Genomic DNA, 15,970 nt, shown 5'->3' on the forward strand with positions numbered 1-15,970 from the left:
ACCCTTGGCCAACAAGGGATCAGCCAGTTGTCCAAGTAAGGGAGTACCTGCAGACCCATTTTTCACAGGTAATCTGCTACAACCACCATCACCTTAGTAAAGGTACGAGGAGCCATTGCCAGCCCAAAGGGTAGAGCCGAGAACTGGTAATGCTGTTTCAGGACATGAAAGCAAAAGAACTATTGGAATGTGCAAGTAGGCTTCCGTGAGATCCAGAGAGGCAAGGAAACTCTCCCAGGGTCACCGCTGCAATGACTATCACATCATCTCCATGCGAAAGCATGGAACCTTGAGAGCTGCATTCACATGCTGAAGATCCAGAATAGGCCTCCAATCTTTGGAGCCTTTCTTTGGCACAATGAAGTATATTGAGTATCTGCCAGAGCCTGAGAAGTTAGATGGCACCGGCTCTATAGCTTGAATATCCAGCAAGCATTGAACAGTGGCTTGAACCTTTAGCGCCTTGTCCGGCTGCCCCACAGAAGAGTCCACAAACCAGTACCATTAGAGGTCGAGCAAATTTCAGCTTGTTGCCCGACCAAATAATGTCCAAGACCCAGTGGTCGGACAAAATGTGAACCCTGGTGGATAGGAATGCTGAGAGTCTGCCCCTTGTCTGTAGAGGGGCATCCCTCAGCCTGGTGTCATTGTGCCTTTTGGCAGAGGGTGCAGGTTGGGAGGTGGAAGGCTAGGACCGCTTGTAGCTGGCATACCTGGGCCGAGAGCCCTGAGAAAATCTCTGCAACATGGCACTCGCATACGGTCAGGATTGCCAGGAGCCATGAAAATTAGAGCGACCAAAACCTCTAGAGGTCCTGGGTCTGCTGTCAGACAGGATCTTAGGACGACGGTCCACCACAGAATTCATGAGGTCGTTTAGACCCTTGCCAAACAATAACTTCCCCTTAAAGGGAAGTCTAGCCAAAGTAGTCTTGGAAGTGGAATCACCAGCCCATTGCCTAATCCAGAGCATCCTGCAGACAGAAATGGAGTAAACCGACACCTTTGCCAAAACCCATATAAAGGTCATACAATGAGTCGGCAACATAATCTGACCCAACTAAAAGACGTTGAGGAGGAGGATCCACAGCCTCACTCTCCAATGTGCGTAGTCGAGAGAGACAGGTGCATGTGACAAAGGACGCCACTGAAGCAGCCTTTATGCCTAAAGTAGCTGCATCAAAAAGTTTATGGAGGACATCCACATGGTAGTCCTGCATATATTTAAGCACCACACCACCTTCACTGGATAGAGAGGTGCGCTTAGTCACCTACGCAACCAAAGAATCCACCCTAGGCTGACCCAGAAGCTGTTGGCACTCCTATGATAGAGGATTCAAGCAAGACATGGCCCTCTGCATCTTAGCGGTAGAAGAGATCGATGTGATGGGATGCCATATAACTCTGGAGCAGATAATATGGGTTCAAGATCAGAATCAATGTTTTGTACAGAAAGATTAGAATCCATATCTGAACTCCAGGAGAGTCTCTATAGGAAGGAGAAGGATGCTTCCTGGTCTGAGAAGTAGGATGATTGAGAGTGTCAAGAAGTGCTCCTTTGATGACGTTGGTACTGGTCAGATGAAGAGGAAGATGAAGTTCGTTGACGAGAATGTATAGATCCTGATCTACGTTGAGATGAATGGGAATCAGTACCATGTGATGCTTGCTTGGATTTAGAGGAGTGAGCATTGGTATTGTGTGATCGCGATGTCCATCAATGCTTTGATGGAGAGCTGGATTCGGTATCCTTGGGCCTCAATGTGCCATGCTCAGGCTGGGCCAGTACCGAGGAAGTTAATGCAAGTATCGGTGCTGTATGCAGCTTAAACAGGTCACCAAGCTCCCTCAGAAATAACTCCTTCAGTTGGTTCTGGAAGGACTGCACCAGTAATGTGGCTCAATAGCCGGTACCATCGGTTCTGCAGAGTGTTCAGGGGTGGGTGAGGAAGCTTTATAGGAGATACAGCCTGCACAGGAGATTGATGATGGCGTTGGCATTTGGCATGCATCGAGGGACTTGAAAGGTATTAAATATACAGACAAATCTTTATTAGAGACAGGGAAATACTGTAAAACTAGAGGACATCAAATGAGATAGCAAACTAGTAGACTTAAGAGCTAACACCAGGAAATACTTTCATTTGGAGAGGGTTGTGAATACCTGGAATACTCTTTTCTGAGAGAGGTGGTGGGGACAAAAACAGTGACTAAATTCAAAAATTAATGGGATAAACACAAAACATTCTTATACAGAAAGAGCATAGAAAGCAAAATTAAATGATCTTCACTTCTTAAACAGGGCATAGAAGGATGTAAGCTGCTGGGAGCAGAAAGTACAATTCTGGTTACAAATAGTGCGAAGAACTATTAATCTAGCGGCTAATCTATGATCAACAAAATTGTATTAATTTGCCAGTGGAATAGTCAGTCTACATCCTTTACAAATGAAGATGGAATATGGAATAGAAAGAAAAAAAAAAAGAAAAAAAGCATTTGATAACCCCCAGTCTTGACAGAATATGGGATACAGATATAGTTGAAGACTTGGATTAGTGGCTCAAATGGAGCAAGTGCTTTAACAGCAATGTCAATTAAGTGAAAAGATGGCATCATTCAGAGACTTCTATGGTCTGTACACATTTATAACTTAAGTCATAAAAAGAATCCAAAAATTAGCAGCTTTCAGGTATTGAGACTGTGACTCTGAGGCTAGCTTACCCTGTAATTATACATAGCACAGGGACAGATAAAATAGCATATTGTTTTGTATGTTAACTTCACATTATAACATATCATTAAGCTATTCTGTAATCAAACTGTTGGGCAGATTGAATGAACCATATTAATCTTCACCTGCCATCAATTACTATGTTACAGTAGAACTTTGAACATGTAATCGGTTCAGAGGACCTGTGCTTGCAGGCCTGGGGCATATGTTGCGAGAGAGAGATGATGTTTGGGGGAAGGCAGTGATAGGAGAGATGTTACATTATTACATTACATTAGTGATTTCTATTCCGCCAATACCTTGCGGTTCAAGGCGGATTACATAAGAGTAGTCAGGAGGTTACAAGAATTGTAACATAACATAAGAGTTGTCGTAAGAATTACATAAAAATTACATAAGAGTTGTCAAGACCTTAAGGTTATACATGTTGGGTAATTAGAAGCATATTAGATTTGTTATGGGTATAGAGCAGGTAGGTGGGGTTTGATATGGGTATAGATTTGTTATGGGTATAGAGTGGGTAGGTGGGGTTTGGGTAGGAACTAGTCGTGTTAAATAGGTTTTATGTATTTTTTGAAGAGTAGGGTTTTAGTTTCGTTCTTGAAGATTTTGTAGTCTGTGGTCGAAGACAGCAGATTGGTGATTTGTCTGTCCAGTTTGGCTGCTTTGGTGGCTATTAGGTTGTCATATAGTTTTTCTTCGTTTGACATTTTTGGATGGTGTGTGTGTGAATAGTGAGTGGGTTCTCCTGTGCCTGGTTGAGGTGGATTGAGTTAGTCAGTTGTTCCAGTAGGTTGGGCTTTCTCCATTAATAGCCTTGAATAGTAGGCAGTAGAATTTGAAGTGTACTCCTGCTTGTATTGGGAGCCAGTGTGAGTCGTGGTATGCTTCTGTGAGGTGGTCATATTTTTTCAATGAGTAGATGAGTCTTAGGGCTGTATTTTGTATTTTTTGTAATTGTTTTATCATGGTCGCTGGGCAGGGGAGGTATAGAATGTTGCAGTAGTCTTATTAGACCAAGGATAAGAGATTGTACCAAAGTTGGAATTGTTTCCTGTCGAAGAATTTTCGTATTTGTCTTAGGTTTCTCATGGTCACGAATGATGCTTTTATTACTTTATTGATTTGTGGTTGCATGATACAGCCTCTGTCAATCAGTACTCCTAGAAGTTTTAGTGTGGGTTGAATGGGGTATGAAATCGAGTTTATTACTAGATTTGTTAAGGTTGGAGTTTTGCTGTTTTCTAGGAGGATGAAGTTTGTTTTGTCAGAGTTAAGTTTTAGTTTGTGCTCTGTCATCCATGTTGCTACTGTTTCGAGTGTTCTGTGTATTGTGCCATGGTGGGTTCTGGGTGCTCGAAGGGGAGAATAGTGATGTCATCTGCATAGCTGTATGAGGTTATGCCATGTTTGTCTAGGTAAGAGCTGAGGGAGGCTATGTATATATTGAATAGTCCCCGAGATAGGGGTGATCTCTGGGGAACTCCGCAGGAGTTGAACCATGGTTCTGATTTTCCTTGTTTTGTTTTAATCCTGTAGGTTCTGGATTGTAGGAAGCCTTTAAACCATGAGAGTACCTTGCCTGAGATTCCTATGGAGTCTAGTGTTTGTATGAGGATGTCATGGTCTACCAGGTCGAAGGCTGCAGAGAGGTCTAGTTGTATGAGCAGGATTTTCTTGCCTGTACAGAGGTGTTGTCTGGCAGTGTCCATTAGTGTTCCTAGTAGGGTCTCAGTGCTGTAGTTGGCTCTGAAGCCAGACTATGTGGGGTGGAGTAAGTTGTGGTTTTCTAGGTATGAGGTTAAGGTATTGGCTACGAGGCCTTCCATCGGCTTGACGTACAGTGGGATTGAGGCTATGGGTCTGTAGTTGGATGGTTGGTCCGTTGTTCCTTTGGGGTCTTTTAGTATCGGAGTTATGATGATTTCACTGAGTTCTTGTGGGAAAGGACCCTCTATGAGTAAAGTTTGGATCCATTGTAGAAGCAGGGAGCGAAATAGTGTACTTGAGGCTTTCAGTAGGTATGAGGGGCAGTGGTTAAGATCACAGGCTGCATGGATGTATTTATTATATAGATTGTTGAAGTCTGACCATTGTATGGGTGAGAAATGGGACCAGGTTCTGTCTGCAGCGACTGGTTCTTTTTCTGTGGGGGGAAATGAGGTCTCTTCTATGTGAGTGGGGATTCCATTGAATGTGGCTCTGATGTTGCGATCTTGTTTTTGAAGTGTGTGGCTAAGAGGCTGGCTGAGGGAGGGGGGGAGTTGCTGTTGGCTAGGTAGGGTGTGGTGTCTGTGAGATCTTTTAGTAGCTAGAATAGCTTTTTTGTGTCTTGGGGTCCTTCTCCTATTTGTTTTGAGTAGTATGTCTTTCTTTTTCTTTCAGTTTATGTTTATATTTTTGATTCATTATTCTCCATGCTGTTTTTGTGGATTCTTGGCTGCTTTTTCTCCATTTTCTTTCTAGTTGTCTGCATTGTCTGTTGAGTTGGAGTAGTTCGTTGTCGAACCAGTTGTCTGATTTTCTGTGGATTTTGGTTTTTTCTGGGGCTAGTTCATCCAGGATTGCAGTACTTAGATTCCATTGTGAGATGAAGTCTTTGGGTGTGTAGTAATGGATTATGGTATCTGCTATTGTCCAGAATGTGGTGGGATCGATATGTTTGCGTGAGTTGTAAGTTGTTTGTTGAGTAATTGGAATGCTTTTGTTATTGGTCCAATTGATTTCAAAGGAGTATGTGTAGTGATCAGACCAAAGGGATCGGTTCCATTTTCCGTTTGGATCTCTAGTTGTGTGGGTTGTTGGGACATGTAGGCTGCTATGTCGAGTTGGTGTCCTTTTTCGTGTGTGGTTTGAGGATCTAGGATTTTATATGTTAAGACCTCGAGGTATGATAGTAAGGTTTCTACATGTTTGCAGGATTGGTTTTCGAGGTGGAGGTTGAGGTCTCCTAGAATTAGGTTGTAGGTTGTCGTTAGTGAGTTTCGATATAGTCAAGCATTTTTTTTTTAATTATTCAGAATAACTGGGGAAGGTATGTTTAAAGCTAATCCAAAGTACATAAAGCATGGGGAAAGGGACAGATATTCCCTATTAGACCTCCCTACCATGAGAAGATACTCAGACATACTTTCTTCATAGGTTAATCCAATGATGTTTACAGCATCACGGCTCACTATCAGGATGGGACTTTCTTCAGTGGTCTTGGGAAAATGCTGGACCAATCGAGTGGGCTCCAGTACCAAAAGCCGTCCCTCATAGATCAGTTCTTGATTTTGTGATAGGATCTTTGTCTTTTTGAAGACCAAATCATGGAATATGGTAGCTCTGCAACAAAATCACAAAAGTAGAAAACATATTACAAAAATCAGTTAACTCAAGACACTGTTAAACAAATACATAGGCTCCCCATAGGTCTGGTGTCTCAGTAACACTGATGTGCATTGTGCTGCAGGAAACCTTGAAATTGATTTTCAGGTCCAGTTTCTCCTTCTCAGCCTGAAGAAAGAAGGGTATAGGCAGCATTCAAAGCCTCCAGAAGAAGAAGTCTAAGTCACTGCAGATTAGTGACACAGTGGCTAAACTCAGGCTGCAGGCATACTGAATTACAGAGGTTGCAATGGTCTGTGTGCCCAACTTTCAAAACCTGTTGCTGCAAAAGATGAACTAGGCCAGAGAGGATTCAAAGCTGAAATACTTGGTAGTTATGAAGAAAGGCAGGCTCATGACACTGTGGCCCATTAGAGGGCTGTTCTGACTGAACTAGGGGCCCAGATAAAACCCATGCTAAATTTGGACAGTTACTATATTTTTAATAGCAGCAATATCTGTTAAAATAGCACGAGAGAATGATCTTGCTCCTCTTGTCCTTCTCTTCCTCTCCCTGCAGCCTCTAGATAGCCCCGCCCCATCTATCTAAATCAGGGGTGCCCAATACGTCGATCGCGATCGACCGGTCGATCGCTCAGGCAACCCCAGTCGATCACAGAGCCGGGTTCCCTTCCCTTCTGTTTTTTTCCCCCCTCCTGACTGGCCCACCTCTTGAAGAACGCAGGCCAATCAAAAGTCAGCTTGTTCAGTCCACGCCTCCCTCCATGCCCCCCAGGCTGCCGCTGCTGGTGGAGGAGGAAGAGGAGTCCTCGGCGCAGAGCAGGCGGCAGAGGGGCGTAACACGCTCTCGTCCTTCTGGCGGTGGACATGCTTGAAGGAGCGGGTTTAGGTAGCAATCGGGAGGGGTGCTGGTCATGGAGCCGCTGGCTGGGGACATGTTTATGTAGTCCGCGCAGGGCAGCTTGCCGTCATTGCTCTCCATGGAGAGTTTGGGGTTGGCCCCGTTGATCCACATCTTGCTGTAGCCATTGGGTGAGCAGCTGCCACTGGGCAACATCCGGCTTTCTCCCTGGCCTCCCGGTACTTTAGCAATTATTGCAGATTGCCATTGGCCTTAGGAGCTGGCTTCCCTCTGCCGCGGTCCCGCCCCTCCTCTGAGTCAGAGGCAGGATCGGGGCAGAGGGAAGACAGCTCCTGAGGCCTATGGCAACCTGCAAGGATTGCTAAAGTACCAGCGATCCTCTCTGCAGGCTGCTCCCTGCAGGAATTAGGTAAATGGATGTGGGAGGGCAGGGAGGAATACGCAGGCCTTGCGGGGGGGGGGGGGGGTCAGGGGCAGGCCTTCATTGGGTAGTGCTGGCCTTCAGGGGGGAATGTGCAGGCTTTCAGGGGGAATGTGCAGGCCTTTGGGGGGGTGCAGACCTTCAGGGGGACAGGCAGGCCTTCAAAGGGTGGGTAGCAAGCCTTCGGGGCCCTGGTGTAGAAATACGCGGAGGGAGAGAGGGAGGGTGGGAAGGGGGATTCAAAGAGACATGCACATGCCGGACTTTGGGGGGAAGAAATAATGGGTCTAAAAACAGAGAAGTGGGAGAGAGATGGTGGATTTAGGGAGGGAAGGAATAGAAAGGGAGAGAAGTTGGACACAAGAGATGGTGTGGAGGGGGGGAAAGAGATACTGGATAGGAGGGTAGTTGGGAAAAGAAAGGGAGAGATGGTAGACCCTGGGGTGGTGGGGAAGGAGAGAGAGATGCTCGATGAAAGGGTAGTTGAGAAGGGTGGATCTGTGGATGGAGATGAAAAAAAGGAAAGATGCCAGATTTCCAGGGGAGGGAAGGAAAATGGAAGTGGAGGACAGAGATAGAAGATGGATGGTTAGCACAGAGAAAGAAAAAAGAAGGAGACCATGGCAAGCAAGTTATCAGAAGACAACCAGAGCCTGGAACCAACAAGATTTGAATAATGTCCAGACAACAAAGGTAGGAAAAATGATTTTATTTTCAATTTAGTGATCAAAATGTGGCCATTTTGAGAATTTATATCTGCTGTCTATATTTTGCACTAAGGCCCCCTTTTACTAAACCGCAATAGCGGTTTTTAGCGCAGAGAGCCTATGAGCATCGAGAGCAGCACAGGGCATTCAGCACAACTCCCTGCACTAAAAACCGCTATTGCGGTTTAGTAAAAAGGAAGTGGGTATATTTGTCTATTTTTCTATGGTTGTTACTGAAGTGACATTGCATAAAGTCATCTGCCTTGATCTCTTTGAAAAAAAACCCAGAATATAAATGATAATTAACATTTTCTCTGCGTACAGTGTGCTTTGTGTTTTTTTAAATTTTATTGTTGGTAGATCATTTTGACTTGGTCATTTTAAAAGTAGCTCGCAAGCCCAAAAAGTGTGGGCACCCCTGATCTAAATCATAGCCCTGTTACTCCACAGCACTTTTTAGGTGATATTTAAATTGCTTCTGATCAACTGACAGTATCAATCAAGGTTCATCTGGCTTATTCTTCTCAACATGTGGACTGGCTTTGGTGAAACACAAATACCTTAGCCAGAGGTCCATCCACCCTTTATATTATAGGAATTTTCTAAACCTAAAAATGGTCACGGAACAACTTTGACATAGATTATTTGGATATTTTCACTGTTCTCTGTTGCTATATTCAACTTATTCTTGCTGTACACCACCTTGGATGATTTTTTTTCCAAATGGTGATAAATAAATCCAAATAAATATGTTCAGCCTAAACATGTATAAAATTTATCTTCATAATGGGCATACTGGATGAACTGCATGTCATCATCATTATGTTTTCTAAGTTTCTATAATGTTGCTGGAAAAGCAACAAGAATTCTAATTTTAAAAAAATGCCTACATTATCAACTAAAACACATGTACAGTGTTCGAACTGTAGCAGAGCTCGTGAAGACATACCTATTTTAGGGTGCAGATTTCCTCTAGTGCCTTCAAACCACTCAAAGTGTTGTGCTGATTGCTTTGGAGCTGAGGTGAGTGCATGAGATGGCAAAAAAAAAAAAGAAAAGAAAATCAGTGTTGGCTTTCCCAAGCTCAGGCCTAGCTCCACGTGAGGGAAAAAGCATGACAGCAGTTCTGGAAACACTGGATAATTAGCAGAGCACAAGCAGCTGTGTCCCAGTGGCCAAAGACCCTGCAGAGAATTGGGGATGTTCCAAAAGTGGGCTGCAGGAAATAAATCAAGAAACTGAAAAACTGAAAGGACTGTCTTGGAGCTGCATATGGATATATCGGTAAGTGAGTGGAGGAAGTAGCACATGTAGAGAAACAGAGTGAGGTTCTCTTGACCTTGAGACAATAAATTGGCAGTGTGAGAAAGGAGATAATGGAACTGGCAGAAAAAAATTGAAGACCTAGAAAGTAGACCAAGGTGACAGAATATTTGTTAAAGAGGTATCTCTTAGAGATCAAGTTTTCTGACTGCATAGGAAATGATTGAGAAACTAGCGCTAGTGGCCAGAAGTGCAAATTATTAGGATTTAAGCATCGAAACCAAAGGGGCTCATAGATCCCTGGGGTCTTGTGGTAGAACAGACTACAAGATATCATAGCTTGCTACTATATGTAATCAAGGAAAAAATCCTGCTAAAGTTATAGTTTTGGGCTTTTTAGTCTGGGAGGAAAACAAAGTTGGACTATTTACAGATTACTCTTCTGGGACAATAACAAAATTATGGGATTTAAAAGATTTCACCAAAAGACTGAGGGCTGAAAAGATGAAATATCAGTTGATCTTCCTATTTGGGACTGTAATTACAATTTGGGGAGGGGTGGTGGTGGTAGGAAATACGACGAGAGTATCAGTTTTGGATTAAATTTGGCACACCCTTTATAAAGTGGGACTCTTGGATTTATTAGACCCTCCAGAATTGTGACTAACCTAGCAGAAATGAGAATATCCAAATTGGTAGCAAGTGAACAAGGGCAGAAAAATACTGACACAATATGGATGGGTCCAGTAATCAGGTTGAGAATATTCCTTGCTTGACTCTTGAGGCTTCCAGTTTAATAAAAGGTCAAGGTTATCTTGGAGGCTTAAATTTGCCTTAAATTGTCTCTGGTTATCTGATCAACCTGAAATCCAGACATGAGCTTTTCTCTGATTTGTCTGCATAGTTGGAAAATGCAAATCTGTTGGTTAAAGACAGGGGGACAGGATGACAAAGCGACTGCAGGGCAAGAGCACAAATGGGCTTTAGTTTCAAGTTTATTAAAATTTGTTAACCCGCTTATCACATTTCTAAGCAGCATAAAAAATTAGATAAAATAAAACTAGGAATTACATTTACAGTTCAAAGACATTGTGTGAGTGCATTTGAAAACAAACTTGTATTAAAACAATAGGTAAGGAGGAGGAAATACAATATTGTAAAGGAAAGTGAGATGAAAAAGGTAAGTACATTAGGAGAGGGAATTCTGGCTGTTCGATTATAGGACAAACGCATCCCTAAATAAGAAAGTTTTTAGGTTAGCTTCAAAACAGTCAAGCGATGATTCTTCCCATAAATAAATTGGCATGGAGTTCATAATTGCAGGGCATTTACAGAGAAGATAGAGGAACGTGTGGTATCATAAATAATTTGTCACATTGAAGGTATTGATAGTACAAACGAACATAAGCATAGCCTTACTGGGTCAGACATTTGGTCCATCAAGCCCAGTAGCCCATTCTCACGGTGGCCAATCCAGGTCAGTAGTACCTGGCCAAAACCCAAGGAGTAGCAATATTCCCTGTTTTTCTGATACAGAGCAAGCAGAGGCTTCCCCCATGTCTTTCTTAATAACAGACTATGGACTTTTCCTCCAGAAACTTGTCCAAACCATTCTTAAAACCAGCTACGCTTTCTGCTCTTACCCACAACCTCTGGCAATGTGTTCCAGAACTTAACTATTTTCTGAGTGAAAAAAAAATTTCCTCCTATTCGTTTTAAAAGTATTTCCCTGTAACTTCATCGAGTGTTCCCTAGACTGTAATTTTTGACAGAGTGAAAAATCGATCACTTGTACCCATTCTACTCCACTCAGGATTTTATAGACTTCAATCATATCTCCCCTCAGCCGTCTCTTTTCCAAGCTGAAGAGCCCTAACCGTTTTAGTCTATCCTCATACGAGAGGAGTTCCATCACCTTTACCACCTTGGTCACTCTTTGAACCTTTTCTAGCGATACTATACCTTTCTTGAGATAAGGAGGTCAGACTTGAACACAGTACTCCAGATGAGGTCGCACCATGGAGTGATACAGGGGCATAATAACATTCTTAGTTTTGTTAACCATCCCTTTTTTAATAATTCCGAGCATCCTGTTTGCTTTTTTGGCCACTGCCGCACATTGGGCGGAAGGTTTCATTATATTGTCTACGATGATACCCAGATCCTTTTTTTGGGCGCTAATCCCCAAAGTAGACCCTAGCACCGGGAACTGTGATTCAGGTTATCTTTCCCAATGTGCATCACTTTGCATTTCTTCACATTAAATTTCATCTGCTAGATGTTGGGTGTTTGATCAGAGAGCTCTAGAGGGGGAATGTGGAATTAGAAGCCTGTCTAGGAATTCGGGGGTATGGTGAAAGTGTGTTTTAAATGCTAAGAGTGGGATTTTATATGTTAATTTGTGGGAAATAGGTAGCCAATGTGCATTAATCAGAAGAGGTGTTACGTGATTGTATTTTTTATCTTTTCTTATCAATTTAATTGCTGTGCTTTGTATTATCTGTAAGTGCCTAAGCTCTTTTTGTGTTATTCCTTTATAGAGCACATTACAGTAGTCAAGTTTTGAGATTACCAATGAATGAACCAAAGTGTTTATTGATGATGGTTCAAGGAGGTTTATGAGAGAATGGATCATACGTAAGCTGTAAAAACATTTTTGTACTATTGAACTGGTGGCAAGTTAATTTGTTGTCAAATATGATGCCTAGGAGTTTCAAGGATGTTACATTTTGTAGTGGCATTGATAGGAGACAGATGGGAGTAGTTAGAGAGTGGCCTTCTTTCCATGGGAAGAGCATTGATTTTGTTTTTGCTACATTAAGTGCTAATTTATTGTCATTTAACCACTGACTAATCTTTGATGTTATTTGAATTTTCGGGATCTATGAGATGTATGAGCTGGATATCATCAGCATAAGCATACATTGTGAACCCTATTGATTGTCCTAGAATCAGGAGGGGAACCAGAAAAATGTTAAATAGGGGTGGTGAGAGGATGGATCCTTGAGGTATACCATACTCATTAAAGGGACTGGGAGAGATTTTATCCATGATGACTTTTGCAAAGCAACCGGAGAAGTAAGAAGAGAACCAAATCGAAAGAAGGGGAGAGTAAGGAACTGACTCCCACTCTGAAGCTGACCTCATTGGTAATACCTTTAAATCCTCACTATTTTTGCAGCCCACGTCATTGGTGCACTCTTTCTTGCTTGCCTTATATCCACACCATGAAGCTTTACTCATTGATCTACGTTGTTCCCATTCTCTTTATTCTCTCTGCACATTTTACGTCTACGTGTTTCACCTCCACAATTCCGGTCCTATAGGGACAATGTATTCCACCAAACAAAGCCTACAATCAAGGTAAATCACTTACAAGATGTCTCATATCCATTCTAACACCCTGCTACCCCCACCATGACACCATTCCTTTCTATGATTACTCTATCACTCTGAAATAAATAATATTTGATAAAAGACCTAATCACAATTACATCAACTTGACCCTCTATGCCCGACAGACATGGCTCATAGAAAGTGACCAGGTTTACACACAAATTACCTGTCCTACCAACTACCACTATTATCACGCAAACCAACAAGACTGGAAAGGTGGCGGCTTAGCAGTCATTCTCCACTCGCCTTCAGCCACAATTTCTTTTGTCCACCTCCCTCACTAACCTTGAAACCCTTACATTTTGCCTCTCTATAAATACCACATTAGACTTTCTTCTATTACCCTCCCCCTCCTACATCATCATCTCTCTCCTCTCTCCAGTCTCAAACTATAGACCATTGTATCTCCACTCAATATCCAATTATATTAGGAGACTTCAATATACATTTTGACGAGACTGCACTATTCCCAGCAAGAGAATTGTCCCTAGTACCACCCTCATTGACTTCAGTAACAGTTACCAATCTTCTGTGGACCGAACACTCCTTAATATCCTTTTCAGTTAAGGCAGGGGTGTCCAATGTCGGTCCTCGAGGGCCGCAATCCAGTCGGGTTTTCAGGATTTCCCCAATGAATATGCATTGAAAGCAGTGCATGCAAATAGATCTCATGCATATTCATTGGGGAAATCCTGAAAACCCGACTGGACTTCGGCCCTCGAGGACCGACATTGGACACCCCTGAGTTAAGGCCTCCATCACCATCTCTAAATCCTACTGCTGTCCCCCCCCTCACCGAGACTATAGTCTTCTGACTCCATCTCAGCCAACCTCTTCCTTCCTTTGGATACTTTCGATCAATTCCCCCTTGTAAAGCAGTTGGAAATTTGGGATACACCCCTCTGCACACTACTCAATATAATCTATCTCATTCTATTCAAAAGGACCCCTGGTTCGGTCTGAGCTTCAATTACTCAATGGGGTAAGAACTTTGGTAATCTGATTTTAAGATTTGATACTTATCAAATCTTCAGGAAATTGTTAAAATCTTATCTTTGAGAAATTTTTTAAATAACTGAGTTGTAATTCACTGTGAATCTGCAGTATTTTAGAATTGTAAACCGCACTGAACTGCAATGTAGTTGCGGTATATAAGTGAATAGTTATGTTATGTTACTCAAGCGCCAACTTAGATCAGCAGAATACCAATGGAAAAAATACCGATCTTTAGTTATCAGCAACACAATACAAAGGACGTGCTTCTCAGTACAAATTTGGCCTACAAACAGCTAAAAAGAAACATTTCTCCTCCCATATTGCCAAAGCCCGAAACACATCCATTCTATATTATGTGTTACGATCCCACACTATGCAACATGCCTCTGACAATAGAAACATGATGGCAGATAAAGGCCAAATGGCCCATCTAGTCTGTCCATCCACAGTAACCATTATCTCTTTCTCTCTCTAAGAGGCTTTCTTGAATTCAGACACAGTCTGTCTCCACCACCTCTTCCAGGAGACTGTTCCACACATCTACCACCCTTTCTGTAAAAAAGTATTTCCTTTGATTACTCCTGAACCTATCACCTCTTAACTTCATCCTATGCCTTCTCATTCCAGAGCTTCCTTTCAAATGAAAGAGACTCAACTCATGCGCCTTTACATCACATAGGTATCTAAACATCTATCATATCGCCTTTCTCACGCCTTTCCTCCAAAGTATACAGATTGAGATCTTTAAGTTTGTCCCCATATGCTTTATTATGAAGACCATGCACCAATTTAGTAACCTTCCTCTAGACTGACTCCATCCTTTTTATATCATTTGAAGGTCCAGAATTGTACACAATATTCTAAATGAGGTCTTACTAAAGTTTTAAATGGGGGCATCAAAATCTCCTTTTTCCAACTGCCCATAACTAAGCATCCTAGAATCCTTCTAGCTTTCGCCATCATCTTGTTAGCCTGTTTGGCCACCTTAAGATCATCACATATAATCACACCCATTAATCGTATATTCTATTTACCTCAAAAAAAAGTTACCAATTGCCTCTATAGAAGGTGAAGGTTTAGAAGCTGTAGAGCCACTAAATCTACAGAGATTTTGGAATCCTCGGTGTCGGTTGAAACAGAGAGAGCCACTTTGTTGGTTTACTTTGTTTTTGAACAAGATTTGAATTCAGTAATGAGACTGTTTTTTCGCAATTCTTAGATGTTATTTTACGGAAAGAAAATTTGGATTTTCTCCTGATGTTACAAGAACTACAAGTATCTGCTAAAATCTAAATACACCACAACTGGCACACTCCCTCTACTCAATTCTCTGCTCACCCTGTCAAAGAAATTTATCAGGATTTGTCTGACAAGACCTACCTCTAGTGAATCCATTTGCCTCCTGTCCTGTAATCCACCGGATTCCAGAAACTTCACCATTCACTGTTTTAAAAGCATTTCCATTAATTTGCTTACCATAGAAGTCAGACTTACTGGCTTGAAATTCCCTACTTCTTCCTTACTTCCACTTTTGTGTAAAGGGACCACATGTGCCCTTCTCCAGTCCTCCAGTACCGATCCCGACCCTAGAGAAGCATTGAAAAGGACAGTCAGCAGAGCCACAAGAACTTCCCTAAGTTCTTTCAGCACCCTCGGATGTACACCATCTGGCCCCATTGCTTTATCTACCTTTAATTTAGCTAGCTCCTCACAAATGCAACCCTTTGAAAATCGATCAGGGTCTACCACTCCTCCATCCCTATTCACATTTATTTTCTGTGGTCCCGCTCCCAGCACTTCAGCCGTGAACATAGAACAAAAATATCTGTTAAGCAAGTCAACCTTTTTTTCTTTATCAGCTGCTACATATTCTTCCCCTTCACTTTGGAGTCTCACAATGCCACTTTTGCATTTTTTTCCTATCACTAATATATATAGATAGATAGATAGATAGATAGATAGATAGATAGATATAAAAAAAGTCTTGTCTCCCTGTTTTCTTCCATTTGTATCTTTGCTTTCCTGACTACTCAACCAGCCTTTCTTAACTTTTCCAGATATTTTTGCCCATCTTCCTCTTTCTACGATCTTTTGTAGTTTATAAAAGCTAACTTCCTATTTCTTACCTTCTCAGCTACTACTTTTGAGAACCAAAGTGGCCTTCTTTTCCTCTTACTTTTACTTACTTGCCTCACAAAAAGGTTTGTTGCCCTTACAATAACTCCTTTCAGTTTTGCCCACTGCATTTCTACTCTTTCCAGATG

At 42.2% G+C, this 15,970-nt stretch overlaps 1 protein-coding gene across 2 annotated transcripts in view; it reads right to left on the reverse strand.

Moving 5' to 3' along the window:
• TBK1 (TANK binding kinase 1) overlaps positions 1–15,970 on the reverse strand; it is a 330,489-nt gene that overhangs the window by 136,556 nt on the left and 177,963 nt on the right. For both annotated transcript variants that reach the window (XM_033958608.1, XM_033958609.1), the window contains one exon: positions 5,862–6,058. In XM_033958608.1, coding sequence (XP_033814499.1) covers positions 5,862–6,058 — 197 coding nt within the window. The remainder of the gene's footprint in view (positions 1–5,861; positions 6,059–15,970) is intronic.

The sequence above is a fragment of the Geotrypetes seraphini genome, chromosome 9 (assembly GCF_902459505.1).
Source record: "Geotrypetes seraphini chromosome 9, aGeoSer1.1, whole genome shotgun sequence".
Taxonomy (NCBI): Eukaryota; Metazoa; Chordata; class Amphibia; order Gymnophiona; family Dermophiidae; genus Geotrypetes; species Geotrypetes seraphini.